This window comes from Mesoplodon densirostris, chromosome 15 (assembly GCF_025265405.1).
Source record: "Mesoplodon densirostris isolate mMesDen1 chromosome 15, mMesDen1 primary haplotype, whole genome shotgun sequence".
In the NCBI taxonomy this organism is placed as follows: domain Eukaryota; kingdom Metazoa; phylum Chordata; class Mammalia; order Artiodactyla; family Ziphiidae; genus Mesoplodon; species Mesoplodon densirostris.
Genome location: NC_082675.1, coordinates 15,479,430 through 15,495,000, shown reverse-complemented (window position 1 = coordinate 15,495,000; position 15,571 = coordinate 15,479,430). Strand labels below are relative to the sequence as shown.

The 15,571-nt window shown below is 46.4% G+C and overlaps 1 protein-coding gene across 4 annotated transcripts in view; it reads left to right on the top strand.

Moving 5' to 3' along the window:
- RPH3A (rabphilin 3A) overlaps nucleotides 1-14,043 on the top strand; it is a 276,562-nt gene extending 262,519 nt beyond the window's left edge. For all 4 annotated transcript variants that reach the window (XM_060119651.1, XM_060119652.1, XM_060119649.1 and 1 more), the window contains 6 exons: nucleotides 3,079-3,205; nucleotides 5,260-5,316; nucleotides 6,034-6,188; nucleotides 9,409-9,490; nucleotides 10,829-10,925; nucleotides 11,731-14,043. In XM_060119651.1, coding sequence (XP_059975634.1) covers nucleotides 3,079-3,205; nucleotides 5,260-5,316; nucleotides 6,034-6,188; nucleotides 9,409-9,490; nucleotides 10,829-10,925; nucleotides 11,731-11,861 — 649 coding nt within the window. In that variant the 3' untranslated portion in view covers nucleotides 11,862-14,043. The remainder of the gene's footprint in view (nucleotides 1-3,078; nucleotides 3,206-5,259; nucleotides 5,317-6,033; nucleotides 6,189-9,408; nucleotides 9,491-10,828; nucleotides 10,926-11,730) is intronic.
- The last annotated feature ends 1,528 nt before the right edge of the window (nucleotides 14,044-15,571 follow it).

The following is a 15,571-nucleotide window of genomic DNA, read 5'->3' as shown; positions in this document are numbered from 1 at the left end:
CTCCATAGCATGGGTTTATCACAGATTTTTAAAATGTTTTATTATTAAGTGTTATGAATATACAGAAAAATATAGAATATAATAAAAACAAATACCCATGAACCCAATACTCAGTCTTCCAAAAATCTTAATATTTGTTGTATTTGCTTCAGCTCTTTTTTGTAAGGAATAAAGCACTACAGATGCAAATTGAAGCTCCTCTTGTATACTTCATCCCCCACTCCCTTCTCTTCTTTCCTCCCCAGGGCGAAACACTATCCTGAATTCTATGGGTATCATTTCCGAGCGTATCCTATGCTTCAGCTACTTAATTATATATTTATAAACAATATATGGTATTGTTGGCATGTCTTAAAATTTTATGTAACTGTTTACCACTTTATCGAGTTCCCTGTGGACAGACATTTAGATACCTTCTACCTTTTCTCTATTACAAACAAATTTGCAATGAGCATTCTTCATGCTTCCTTGTGTTCATATGAGTATTTCCTTAGGACAGAAACCAAGGAGGGATACTTGCTGGATCACAGAATATGGGGTGTGGGTCTTTTTAATTTTGCAAGGCATACAAACTGGTTTACAAATGGGCTGTTCCAAGTACATTCCTATCAGCTACAATATTATTTTAAGGAAACATAAACATTTTTATTGCAGTGTAATGACATCCATTTAGAAAAGTGCACACAGAAAAAGTGTACAGATGGATGAATTTTCACCAAGTGAACACACTGGGTTAAGAGAACAGAACATTCCCTGACCACAGAAGCCCTCCCCTTGTGCCCCCTTCCAGTGAGGACCTTTTCCCCCAGGGGATTCACTACCCTAACTGCTAACAGGAAAAATTAATTTAGTCTAGTTGTGTACTTCATACAAATGAAATCATCCCACATAATTCCTTTATGTCTGTCTTCTTTCAGTTACTAGTATATTTGTGATACTCATCCAAGTTGTTGTGGGTCATTGCTATTTAGTATTCCATTGTGTGACTATAACACGATATTATCTATTCATTCTACCGTTAATTGGCATTTGGTTGGTTTTCTGTTTGGGGCTATTACAAATAGTGCTGCTGGGAACATTCTAGTAGCTATTTCTTGCGTACATTTCTGTTGTGTATACACCTGGGAGTGTAATGGCTGAGCCATGGTGTATGTATATGTTTAGCTTTATTAGAAACTGCCAGTTTTCCATAGTGATTGCACCAGTTTACACTCCTACCAGCAATGTCTGGGAGTTCCAGTTGCTTCACATCCTCATCAACACTTTTCCATTTTGGCCACTCTGGCGGGTGTGTAATGGTGTCGCATTGTGGTTTTGCATTTCCCTGATGAGCAGTTACAACATTATTTTCAATGCGTACTGTTACATTTTTAGGGTTACTTCATAATTTTCTTAAGAAATCCCCCCATGATAGAATACTTATGTTATTTCTGCTTTTTCACAACTATAAACAAAACTGTGGTAAAGGTCTTTGTAGTTACGTATTTTTTCACTTATGTCTTCAAGGTAAATTCCTAGAAGTGGCGTTACTAGGTCAAAAATGGTGATTATTCGTGAGTCTTTGGAGACATATTGTCCTGCAGAAAGGATGGTTGTGTTTACACCCCCACCGGCTGAATGGAGACAATGTCTTTCTCCAGTTGTGTACAGTGTGGGGCTCAGCAGGAGGGTGTTCTGACCCTTCAGAACTTTGAACCTTGTTCAACAAATGTTAATGGCCAAGAAGCAAGGTGCTGTTAGTTCCTGTCTGTCCCCCATGGGGGGAAAAGTCCTTTCTTCATCTTAGTATATGTCAGGATGAATTATCATGCCTCGATTGGTCCTTTTGGCCTCCTGAGGGACCTTTCTCATGACCTGCCCCTTTTTGTGCCTCTGGTCTACTCAATGCTGTGCAAAGTAGATAGCAAAAGACAATATAGTGTTCTGGAAATCAGGAGCTTCAAATTCTGGTTCTGCCCCTTACTGGGGAAAAATTATTCAACCTTTCTGGGCCCCAGTCTCCTCTCCAAAGTGGGAAATTCAGAGGTCTGGAGGGAGAAAGAATTAAATTAGAAGAGTCAGCTAAGTTCCTAGCCTAACTTTGCAACAGATGATGCTGAAATGACCATAAAGTAGATGTTAAGGGGGCTGAACTTCATTAATCATCAGAGAAATGTATTGGGTTGGCCAAAAAGTTCGTTTGGGTTTTTTCCACAACATCTTATGGAATACTAATAAATTAATACTACAAGGAGATACTATGGCCCACTCAGAAAGGCTAAAATTAAAGACTGACAAAATCGAAGTTAGAATGAAGAGCAACCAGAACCTGCATAAACTGCTGGTGGAGTGTAATTGGTGGAATCACTTTGGAAAACTGTTTAGAAGTTTCTACTAAGGTTAAACTTGTGTGTAGTCCATGGCTCAGCAATTCTGCTCCTAGGAAGATACCTAACAGAAATATGTATCTGTGCATATAGAAAAGACATGAACATGAATGTTCCATTGCAGCTTTATTCATAACAGCTAGAAATGGCTCAAAACCAAATGCCCATAATTAGCAAAATTATTACAACATATTTATACAAGAGAATACTATACAACCAAAAAAGGGACAAATAACTATAGACATGGATGAATCTCACAGACATAATGTTGAACAAAGGAAACCAAATATAAAAGGATATATACATCTGATTTTATTTAAATGTAGGTCAAAAACAAGACACTGAATCTTGCCAAGAGAACAAGATAGTGATTATCTTTGAGGGAGGTAGTGACTAGGACGGATCATGAGGGTCTTCTGGGAGCTGGAGTGTTCTATATCTTGATCTATCTGAGTGGTAGTTACATGGGTGTATGCAAATTCAAAAATCCAACAAGCTAGAAATTTAAGATTTGTGCATGTTATTGCTTGTTAAGTTATACTGTGATCAAGAAGAAATGAGAAGTACCTGGCCTAGTGCTCAATAAATAGGAAGTTGTATTATTCCTGTGCACATTACACGTTCCTTGCCAGCATCAATCAGGGCTCTTGGTACATAGTAGGAGCTCAATATATGCTTTTCTTTCTTTCTCCATCCTTTATGTCAATTGCAGGATCTCTGTCTGTGATGAGGACAAATTCGGCCATAACGAGTTTATTGGTGAGACCAGGTTCTCGCTCAAAAAATTGAAGCCCAACCAGAGGAAGAACTTCAATATCTGTCTGGAGCGGGTGATCCCGGTGAGTGCCTTTGCCCCAAGGGTTCAATGGGGAAGAAGAGTTGGAGGGGTGGGTGCTGCCTTCTTTTGGGCCTGTAAAGGATGTGATAGATCTGTAGGGTGCCAGACAGGAGAGGGGCTTTGGCAGCTGTTGGAGGGAGGGTGAAGATTTCAGGTCAGAACATGGGGGTTGCATCCTGGCTATGCCTTCTACCAATCCTGTGTTAGCATCACTTCTGAAGGTCAGAGTGGTGTGGCAGGGTGGCCTGCCTGGGTTCAAAGCCAGCTCTGCCATTTCCCTGCTCCCTGGCCTTCACCAAGGGTCTGAACTATTCCGGGCCTCAGTTTTTCTTGTCTCTAAAATGGGTGTTACAACAGCACCTGCCTCATAGGAGGCAGAACCTAGTACCTAATAAGCACTTATAAATTAACTGTTGTTATTATAGTAAATAATACTGCCTTACCCACCTGTCGGTCAAGAAGTCATAAAGAATCATAGAGATACACAGGAGGCAGGATACCATAGCGCTTAAGAGCATGGGCTCTGGAGCCAGACTGGGTTTGAGTCCCAGTTTCTGCCACTTATAGTATAACTTGAGTCAAATGACTTAAGCTATCTGTGCCTCAGTTTTCTTGTCTGTAAAATGGGATAATATAGTACCAACCTCATAGGGTCTTTTAAGGATTAATGTAAAAGTACGTGTAAAGCATTAAAACTGTTATTGTTAGATGTGATACTCACCTTTTGAGAAAGAACAAGAACCAAATTGAGGTTGTCCAATTGGGCTACACCTCAGAATCAACTAGAGATTTTAAAACCAGAGCTTTACAAAATAGATTCTGTGGGGGATCTCCATGGATATTCTGACTTAGCAAGATAGAGTGAGACCTAGCAATCTGTACTTTTAGACATAATCCAACCTACCCTTTTTTACGTCTGAGCCACCTGGGGCCCAAAAAGAGGAGCTAGTTGCCAAGGTCATACCGCAAGTCAGTGACTGTGGTCTCAGGCACCAGCCAGAGCCCAGCTTTCTTGCAATGACCAGCATGCCTGCTCCCCCTGGGCAGTGGGCCAGCGCCCCATTGGGAAGCCATGGGGGGTGGGAGGGGGACTCCTGCAGCATCCTCCCACCAGATGGCCAGCCTGAGGATGGACTATCTGTGTGCTGCACCATATTTTATAGCACAGACAAAGGAAGACACAACAGGGAAAATTGCAAGGAAGAATTTACACCGAACGCCAGGCACCCAATAAATCATGAGATGTGCCTAGGAATGAAGCCTTTCCTCTGGGTCTTTGCCTGGTAACAGTTGGCTCTTCAGGCTTCATCATCCGTCTGTCACTCAGTGAGTCCAGTTGGTCAGCACAGGGGCCAGGACCCCATCTGGGTCTTCAGCTCCTGGGTCTGCCATCTCGCTATGATGGACGCAGCCAGCCTCAGAGGCACAGAGGTGGCAGGACAGGCCCGCGCTGGCCCCACAACCCTGCTGATCATTTCCTTTGCTCTTAAACCTCCCACCACCAACTCCCCTCTTACGCCCCACTAAGGACAGGGACCTCATAAGCTCTGACCCCTCTCCTCTGGACTTCAGTTTTCCTCATTTCTAAAGTGGAGAGGTTGTATTTAACCAGTGCTTTTCACATTGTGTTCCCAAGAGCCTTAGAATCCTGCAAAAGGGCCTTAGGAGCCATGGGGGAAGAAGCACCTGGTGGCCCCTGTGCCACTTCAACCAGAGCAGACAAAATCTTATCTGTTTTGTGTATGGGCTACTTTGCCACTTATTGGTTGTGGCAAGTGGTTTAACCACTCTGACCCTCAGTGTCATCATCTGTAAAATGGGGATAGTAATACAACCTACATCAATAGGCTGTTGTGCATTAACATGGTCTCTCAACTGTTAACGTTATATACATTTTAGCTGAATGGGGGAAAGCTGGAGGGCCACAGAAGCTTGGAGAACCCATCCTCATGGCTCTGGATGCCAGTGGAGGGGGAAAGGGTTTCTGGTCTTTCTTGTGTAGGGAGATGAGCCCCATTGACAATGTTATTTTTCCTTTCTGTCTCCTTCCTGAAGATGAAGCGTGCTGGAACCACCGGGTCAGCCCGAGGCATGGCCCTTTACGAGGAGGAGGTGAGCACTGAGTGGGTGTTGAAGCCACAGTCGGGGTCTGGCATCTCCCTTTTCTCTCCCTCCCTGGCCCCTTTCCCACTCTTTTACCCCAAACCACCTGCCTGTTGGTTCACCATGAGAGGTGCCCTTGCCCAAGGCATTAGAACATGAGACCAGGAGCATGCTTTTCACACCTGTAGCCCCCAAGGTGGGGGAAGCCCCATCCTCTCACACCCGAGAGACACCCTCGAATTCCTTGACCTTGTTGGCAGAAGCTCTGCTGGCAGTTCTGCTGCACTAGAGCAATGCCACGCTCCCTCCGTGGGGATGTAGGGCAGGTTCTTTGAGCTGTGTGTCTGGCAGAGGCTGGAGTTTGGCTTCACAACCATGCCCTCGGCCCCAAGGACTGCACTTCTGAGAAAACTGGGTGGGTGGGGGGGAGTCTGAGCTGAGTCACGTTGGAATCAGGGTCAAGCTCAGCCTATGATCAGAGTCAGGGTCAGTCTGTGTCTTAAGTCAGAGAAAAGCCATTGGCCCCCATGTGCCTAGGACTGGGCCCCTTGGCTTTCATCATTTGCTCCTCCCTGGAGTCTGGGGTGTCTGCTGTCTGTAGTGCTGATTGCACTAGCACTGGCCCACCTCCTCATGCTTTCCACAGAATCTCTCTTTAGGGATCGCCATCCACGTTGCCCGGACCCCTTCCCTCCTAGGCCCACACACCCTCTTCTCCTACTGCAGCAGGTGGAGCGTATTGGTGACACAGAGGAACGCGGCAAGATCCTGGTGTCCCTCATGTACAGCACACAGCAGGGAGGCCTCATTGTGGGCATCATACGCTGCGTGCACCTGGCGGCCATGGACGCCAATGGCTACTCAGATCCATTCGTCAAGCTGTGAGTCAATGTCTGGGGACTATAAATGGGCCCCAGAGGGGGGTCCTAGATCCTTGCAAAGAGAAAACCAGAGAGCTTCCCCAAGATCATTGTACATTGAGGCCCAGAGAGGGCAAAGAACCTGCCCAAGGTCACACAGTGAGACAGATGCCCAGAACTGGTGAGTGTGAGTCTGGAGTCTCAGTCAGCCTGGTGTGTCACCCACCCATATGAGAAGTTTTGTGGCTCTCCTCCTGTGGGAGAGGGGTGGTCGGCAAGGTTACAGTAATCCCATTTGTAGCGCCTGGGATTCAGCAACACATCCCTCCAGAGTCCAGAGCCCCACCACCAAAGAAGCAACCTGACTTTTTCTGGATTCAGTCTGGAAATGCTCAAAGAAAAGACCTTAGGCTTTGGGTTTATTCCAGTTATCTCAGTCACGGGGAATAAGAGAGACTTTGTGTTCTGGGTCCTCTGAGAAGATGCCAAGAGGGGATTAAACAGAGGAGTAATGCCTGTGTGAGGGAAAGTAGGGGGAGAGTCAGGGGAAATGGGACAGCAGTTAGATGGCCATTCGAGTTTGACCCTAAGTGAGGGGACGAGGGAGGGAGGGATGGGTGGAAGCATCCCAGATGCACGTTCAGCAAAGCCATCAGGAAGTCCTCAAGCCAAAATTGGCCATCACATGAGGCCCATGTCTCCTAGGAGTAGGCCTGCCATAGGTATCCCTGCCATGTTCGGTAGTCAGCTGGGAGTGTGGCTTGGCACAAACATGGCATGGATTTCCAAGCGTGGCAGCTGGGGCCTTGGTCATTTATGTTCCCTGTAGTTGGAGGTCCTTCAGGCACATTCTCCAAGCCACCATTGAATCAGACATGGGATGCACCTTCCATCTCTGCCAGCTACCAGCTGTGTAACTATAAGCAAGTTATTTGATGTCTCTGAGCCTCAGATTCTTCATTGGTAAAGTGGAGAAAACAAGTCCACTTATTTCCAAGAGTGTCCATGAGGCTCAAATGAGATACCATATAAAAGGAATAAAATTACGCCTGGTACAGAAACATTTAGCTACTCTGAATAGAATTCTGCCTTGCTTGTGGCAGTAAAATGTGTGTTTATGTGGTTGTTGTTGAGAGCCTGAGCTCTGGATCCAGACTGCCCGGGTTTGAATCCCAGATCCAATAGTCTTCAGTATTCTCCAGCTGTGTGACCTTGGGCTCATGCCTTAACATCTCTGGGCCTCTATGTCCTCATCTGTGAAATGGGAAGAGTAGTATTGGTCATTTGGTCCTGTCCTCCAAGAAGCAGACACGAAGACTAGATGAGATGCTAAGAGATTTGCTGGGGAAAGCGCCTGGGAAGGAAAATTGAGAGAGAGCTGGAGGAGGACCATAGAGACAACAGGCCTGGTGCACGTCTGCTTCCTGCGGGGTAGTTGGGGGATGGTTGGGCAGGAAGAGTCTTAGACTGCAGTGCAGTTCTGTGTAAGTTTCAACCACTGCGGTGCGGAATCCTTGGGCACAGTCGCCCGTTAGAGGAGCCCCGCATCTCCCAGAAATGGGGCTGCCTGCTGTCGCTGCTGGCTCAGGTACTGGCTGAGAGCAGCCTGTGGGGAACGTGGCCACATGAAAACACAGTGGTGTATTCAGAGCCCAGCAGCTTGTCAGTCTCCCCCTGCAGTTGGAGATCTGAGAGAGACATTTTCATGGAGTCGGTGCTCAACAAATACCTGCCATTATGGTTATAAATAATTACTATCACTATCTTACTCATGGCAAAGAGTGTGTATTAATGATCTCTCCAACCTGGGAGACACTCCTTCCCCCATCCCCACTGCCTCTGACAATAGAAATCAATGCTTCCCTTAAGGTCATGGCTACAAATCAGGCCACAGTGGACTTTGCTCCAGATTTTCTTTGGAAGAGGATTTTAGTTAACAAAAGAACACACGTGTCTGGAATGCGTTTGATTTCTAGGAGTAATTTGGTGTAATTTTCTAATTTTCCCCTATGGTCCAATAGAGTACATTAGCTCCTGGGCTCCTGTCCTGTACTCCATTGAATCCCAGACACATGCAAATTGTTTTTCTTAAATAACTCTCCCCATCACCCCTTCTCCCATCTACCCAACCCTCCAGAAGAAGTAGAGTTGCAGTGGTCACCAGTGAATCAGCTGCCCTGGTGGGCATTGTAAAAAAGAAAACAGGAGATCATTAACCAATTTAAGATCCAATAAAGTTTTTTAAAGTCAGAATTGCCCTTTATTTTTGTCCAGCATCTGGTACCTTTCAAATCCCCTTTTGTATCTCTTCTTTCAGATTATCCTCAAAAGCAGTTCTGTGAGTGAGAAAGAAAAGTTTGCCTTCTTTACAGATTGGGACGCTGAGGCATACCGAAGTTACACTCATGTTGAGAGTTGCACAGCTAGTGACAGCTTGCTTCAGAATCCAATTGTCCTAACTCTTAATTAAGAGTTTTTATTAGCCCATTTTATTTATTCGCCCAGAAAATATTGATTGAGCACCTACTACGTGTCATGCATTGTGTCTACACTGGGGAAGAGCCTTCTAGGCAGAACAGATAGTATGTGCAAAGGCCCTGGGATGGACAGGAGAGTGAATGGGGTGTGGGGTGAAGCACGTGGCACAAGATCAGGCTGGACAGGAGCAGGGACCCAACCACATAGAGCCTTAAGGCCACATTAAGGATTTTGAACTTCACCCGGAGGTTAAAGGAGAGCCATGGAATAGTTTTGAACAGGAGACTGATCGTAATTTGCATCTTCTCCCTTTTGTCCATACCCTCATCATCTCCCCAGGACCTGGGGGCAGCTTAAGAGATAATCAGTAGTGAAGCCCCAGGCACCGTCATCCAGGTTCTCAATGATCCATTGGGAGAAGGTCCTAGCTAAGAGCACAGACTCCAGAGGCAGCAGCTGGGTTGAGTCCCCATCTGTGTGACCAGAGGCACATGTCTCAACTTCACTCTGAACGCTCAGTTTCCTTATATGTAAATGGGTGGTTGTACCATCTAGGGTTTGTTGAGGATTAAATATGCATAAGGTGCTTAGGTAATGCCTGGCACCAAGTAGATGCTCTGATGCACATTGGTCATTATTAATGTTGATTCACTTTCTGATCTGTTCATTATTCTCCTGACACTGGGAGGACCTTTGGGGTCATCAAGAGGCTGTTCTTATTCATTAAACTTCATCCATAATAGCCTCTCCTGTCTCCTCTCAGCTGGCTGAAACCAGATATGGGAAAGAAAGCCAAACATAAGACTCAAATTAAGAAGAAAACGTTGAATCCTGAATTTAATGAGGTAAGGCTGCCCCATTTTTTGCCATGCTCTGGGATAGTTCCTATATGTGAGGGAGGAACAAATTCCCTGCTAGAAAGTTGTAAAGCACACACACAAAAAAGCTTTCTTACATAGATCAGCTTGAATTATCTAAAGAAGGAGGAATGAGTTCCTCATCATTGGAGGGAATCAAGCCTAAAACAAAAGCCTATAGATTTGGAATGTCATAGGGAAGACACTGAATTTGGAGAGAGAATGAATTAAATCATCTCCAACGTCTTTATCAACTCTAATAGTATATAATACTGATATTTGAGGAAATAAATAGGGGTAGTTGTCCCCTTTACCACCCACCCAGTTGGCACTGCCCTATCCCTCTCCCTCTCCCTCTCCCTCTCCCTCCATCCATCCCCAGGTCCATCCAGTGCATCCAGTCCTGCTAAAGCTACTATCTAGATACCCATTGAATGTGCTTATTCCTCTGTATTCACACTGTGACCTGTCAAGCATCTAAATACTCAAATGTTGAGCACTAGGTTATGGTCCAGCCACACAGCTGTTAGACAAAGCCATAAAAGTGGTGATGCAGAAAAAAAATTAAAAATAAAAATAAAGTAGTGATGTAGGAAAAAAAACCTGCTAACACACAAAGTTGGTTTTTACCATATGTTATAAAATGGAAAAAGGAAGCCACAGTACAGTATATTCATACTATATTTCTATAATACAATATTCAAATATTTCATATGGTATAAAATTCATATTAATTTTTCAAAACAGACACCAGTATGGTCACACATGGGGAATGTTGACAGTGGTCATTCTTGGGTAGATAGATAACAAGTTTTGATTTTGGATTTTTGTGGGGTTTTTTTTTTTTTGCTTCCTTGTTTGTTTTAAAGATGAACATGAATGAATTTTATGATTAGGCAGAAGAGTTATTGACAAAATCAGATTATCTGAAAACATAAGCACCTAACCCTCAACTACCTTTAATCTCTGAACAATGAGAGGGAGGAAAACCACTTCAGAAGCTATCAGAATGGAAGGACTGAGTTCATGGCTATCTGCCTTAAAGGAAACTTGACCAGGACCAGCCCTCTTAGAAACACCCCACCAGTCTTCTCAACTTGAAGCAGAGTCATTGAAAAGAGAATTATAGGGGCTGGGGGGCTTTGTTATATGGAGTGTTAGTTCAGAGGGGATCATCAGGCCTGGGGTAAAGGCCCCTTTGATTCCAGATACCCAGTACAAGGTCCTCCCCTTGGTCCATGAACCCCTAGGACTCAGCCTCTTAGCTTCCGATGCCGAAGGCTCAGAGAACTTTGTCACTCACATGTCTTCCTCTGCTGCATCTAGGAATTTTTCTATGACATCAAGCATAGTGACCTGGCGAAGAAGTCACTGGACATCTCAGTCTGGGACTATGACATTGGCAAGTCCAATGATTACATCGGTGAGTGCTCCCAGCTCCCGGGGAAAACCCTATCCTCTGTCCTCCCAGGAAAGGAGAGCCTTACCCAGGGATGCACAGGGTTGAGGGCACTGCTTTACTTTGGTAATTACATTGTCCAAACGCTAAGTCGGGACCCATGGTCCTCACTTGGGTCCAATTTGGGTTACAAAGCTGGGAAGATCGGATCACGATTGGTTATTTGCTGAACAAATCACCGCCAGCAGAATAATTAAATTACAGAAGAGTGGAGTGTGTGGCCTCTGCAGAAAATAGGGTGCAAAGGAAGTCTCCTTAATCTATTTGCAAGTCCAGAATGAAGGTTCTACTGTTCCCAGTCCCCCTCCAAATAATGAGGAAGAATAGTCATTACAGGTGGAGCAGGGAGGGAATTCCAGACAATGGATACAGCATGAGCAAAGATGTGCAGGCAGGATTGAGCAGGGTGATGAAGTGGACTCTTTGGAAATAGATGATGAGTGCCAGAAGTAGTGAGAGAGAACTGCAGTGAGTGGAGTGGTGACTTAAAGAAGGTCTTAAAAAATAGACAGTGAAGTTGTGACTTGATGCCACAGTAGGGAGCCATTGCAGGTTCTTGAGTAGGTAGTCTGTAGGCAGAGAAAGCCAGTAGTAATAATAACCTCATAACCACAACCTCCAGAGAGAATGGATCCCAAGTGGCTGGAGTGGGGGTGGGTCACTGCTTGGTGGCAGTTTTTCCCCAGCTAGACATTTGGGTCCAGAATGAGATTCCCGTTCATCCCTCCACTCTGACCGCCTGCCCCTATCTTCCCATCTTGTCCTCCAGGAGGCTGCCAGCTGGGGATCTCAGCCAAGGGAGAGCGCTTAAAACACTGGTACGAGTGTCTGAAAAACAAGGACAAGAAGATAGAACGCTGGCACCAGCTACAGAATGAGAACCACGTGTCAAGCGATTAGGATGGCGCCCAGGTCCCCACCTCCATGCCCCATCACTCCACAGCCTGTCCCAGCTGCCCGTTGCACTCTGGTCTCTCTTCTCTATTGCCTCCCCCAACCCCATCACTCCTGGAGCCTGCCTTTGAAGTCTCCCCCGCACCTTGGGCATTGCCACCAAAAACCTCCCCTCTCCTCAACGCTATGATGCGGGCTCTGAATGCAGCCCCTCTCTGATCACTCCAGGATGGAGCCATAGGGATGGGGATGGGGAGATTTTCACAAGGAGGTTGGTAATTTAACAACCTCTCAGCCTGGGTAAATTACAGAGGCTCTTCATCATTTGGGACTGTTTTTAGACCCTCCTGGCCTTGGACACACGCACATAACACACACACACACACACACACACACAACTTGTTTCCTATGTCGCATCCACCTATACCCACAGTTGTCAGCAGAGCCAGACAAGGCTGTGAGGATAAGCATTTGGGCAGAAACAGCATCCCAGGTCCCTCCACCTCTTCACATCATACACCCCAATTGCCACAAAACAGACCCCCATGTTTAAACTCCCCGGTGACTAGGAACACACCCTCCCGGCTCCAGGTGCATCAAGGAATGACCATGCAGAATACCCAAAGGAACTGGGTAGCCCCCTCCTCTTTCAGGATGTCCCCTATTTGCTTCCTAGCAGAAACTAGCTCCCATTTTCTACCACCCACCTCCCCCCTTCTCCTCCTTCCCCTTCCCTTAGCCCAACGCCACGTTCACCTCTCCCTTCCTCACCCTCTGACCTCTTCTCTCTGCTCCCACCTCTCGCCCCTTCTCCTTTCTCCCTCTCTGAGGGGGTAAAATAGCAAAAGCAAAAAAGTGTATCTTAACACAGCCTCACCTCCTCGCCTCCTCTCACCAGCCTGACCAGCAAATGCTGAGAAACTGGCAAAACCCTGAACTTCCATGTAGGTCTGCGCTTCTTCAACCACCCACTTCTCCCCTTGGCAGAGCCGGGTGTCCTCGGGCCTTGGGCTGCTGCTGGCGCTGCCCTGGGTGCATGGCAGCATCCCGCAAGCTGTGTAGACACCCCGTAGAGGGGCTTTCTCAACCCCTGGCCTCCCCAAGTGGGCGCAGAAGGTGTTTAAACCAGAGGTCTGGTTTCCAGGGGGCCTCTCCAAAGCCCCTAGCCTGCCTTCTTCCTTTGCTCTTAGCTAAATGAACAAATGACCCCCACATCTCTCTCTCTCTCCCCCTCCCTCCCTCCCTCCCTCCCTCTCTCTCTCTCTCTCTCTCTCTCTCTCTCTCTCTCTCTCTCTCTCTCAGACTCTCTTGCACCCTGTCTCACTCAGAATCGCCTCTGGTCTCTCTCTATCTCTTGCACCCTCTTCATTGTGTCAGGAGAACAAAACACCATCATGGTCATAAAACTTTAGAGAGTGACAGATCCTGACACCAAAGGCTTCTGTTCCATCATGAATTGTTCAGTCTTTCTTCCTAAAAATTAAAAAAAAAAAATTTTTTTTCAAAGGAGGAAAAGGCGACAAGGACAAACACTATAAGGTTCAGGGTCAGGTCATCCTCGGCGCCCTGTGAGGAAGGTTTGATTTTTCCCAATTTCCGGTAAGTCTTCCCCCACAAACATTGCACCCCCTCTCTCCAGTACCCCACCGTTATCTATAGAAGTAGCCAGAGGGACACTAAAGCTCTCACTTTCTCCAAACACACATCTTTTAACCTTCCATTTTGGGGCCCTCCACTCCTAGCTCCCTTGACAAGTCATTGGAAGTCATTGATTTCTTGCCTTGAATAACCATTTTCTAGACACCAGGTATTTCACCTTCTCCACGATGGCCAGCAGCTTCCTGGCTGCCATCTTCCCTCCTGAGCCTCTCTCTCCAGTGGCTCCCTTGGCGCCCACTCTCAGCCCACCTCCTGTTCATGGTTTGCCCTCAGGAGAAGGCACGCTGGCTGTGTCTCCCAGGCCTAACGCTGGCATTGGTGCTGGACTCAGCATGCGGCGAGCTCACAGTGCCTCTGTAGGCGCGCCCCCTCCCTGACAAATGTAAGCATCTCTCTGCTAGAACACACACGCACACACACACACACATACACACACACACGCACACACGCCCTCTGGTGCATGCAGAACCACCCATCGCCTTTCTTTGTGACGATGTAGCCAAAAATAAAGTAGGAATATCCAGGAAAACTGATGGCCTGGGTTTTTCCTCTCTGGTTTCTGGAAGCTCTTTCTCCCCACCAACATCCATGATGTTAGCTGGATAGTCAGTAGTTAATGAGCATCTACTATGTTCCAGCCACTGGGGATACAGCAGTAAACAAGGCAGATGCGGTCCCTGCCCCCGTGAAGTTTTCTTTCTGATGGATTTCATCTTGGAAAGGTGGGCTCCAGCCAACTTGACTGACCTCACGCTCTCCTGGAAGAATGCTTTTTGCTGGTGTCCACCCAATAAGAAGGCAGCATCCTCATCTTTTCCCGACTAACCCAACCTTGGGGAAAACTCCCTAGTGCTTGTGGAATCAGATAATTTCAAGGCTGAAAGAGACCACAGAGTTGAGCCAGAGCCTAGTTCAGTCAGCTCACTTACCTGACAGGTGAACAGCCCAAAGCCCAGAGAAGGGGATGGGCACATCCAACATCTCATGGCTGCAGTGCCAGGAAAGGAGCTAGATCGGTGGACCCCCTGTGCAATGCTCTTAACGCACCGATTATAAGAAGGCAGATCACCAAACACCTCTTTTATATTGAAGCACTTTCCATCCTGCGATGAGCCTTTTCAGAAATGACCCCTCACTTGAGATACTCAACAGTCCTGAAAGTGAGCTAGTGAGTAACTAACTTTCCAGAAGGATTTTTAAACTCACTGCAAGAGAGATTTTCGGCTTACATCAAAAGAGCTTAAGCAACTCATCAGGAAGATTGGTTGCTTTTTAGAAGGAGCTGACAATTCCATCCAACGGAAACTTCTCTTCCATGCCAAGTTTGAGGCAGTTTCCTTTTCTCACTCCCAAAAGGGTGGTTCTCACTGTTGGGGGCAGAAGTTGGCATATTAGAATCACCTGGGGAGATTTATTTTTCAAACTACCCATGCTCTCCCTACCACCATCGCCCCTTCCTGCAGATTCTGCTACACCCTGGGGACCAGAGGTATATTTGAAAATATTTCCTGGTTGATGGCTTGGGCTTCCCACCTCCATCGTGACTTTGCAAACCACTGCCCTAAAAGTCCATCATTTTGCCTACGATTCAGTCAGCTGCCGCTAAGTGGAGAGGGGTGCCAGGGCCACACAGGCCTCCGAATGGCAGGAAACCCTAGTTGCCGTGCTCTTTCCTGTGCTCATGGTGGATCACTAATCAATATGGCATTTTCCCCACAGAACCCACTAGCAGCATCTGCATTCTTCTGAACACAGCAGTCTACCCATGGCAGCCACCACCAGTCAGTCATGGGCAGCTGAAAAGAAGCTTAATTTCCACCTCTGAAATGGTTGATCTCCTTCCCTAGGCATGGGACATGCTTAACAGGCTGAGATGAATACACATGAGGAAAGTTTTCATAAGTATCAGTACACCTAACTTGACTAATTTTCTTTTTTTTCCCCACTGAAACCAAACATAGTGTAAGAGGCTACGTGGTGTGGTAGAAATCACCTGACCAGAAAAGCACACCAGCTTTTTAATCCACTCAGTGCAACATTCAGATCCTGACTGTCAC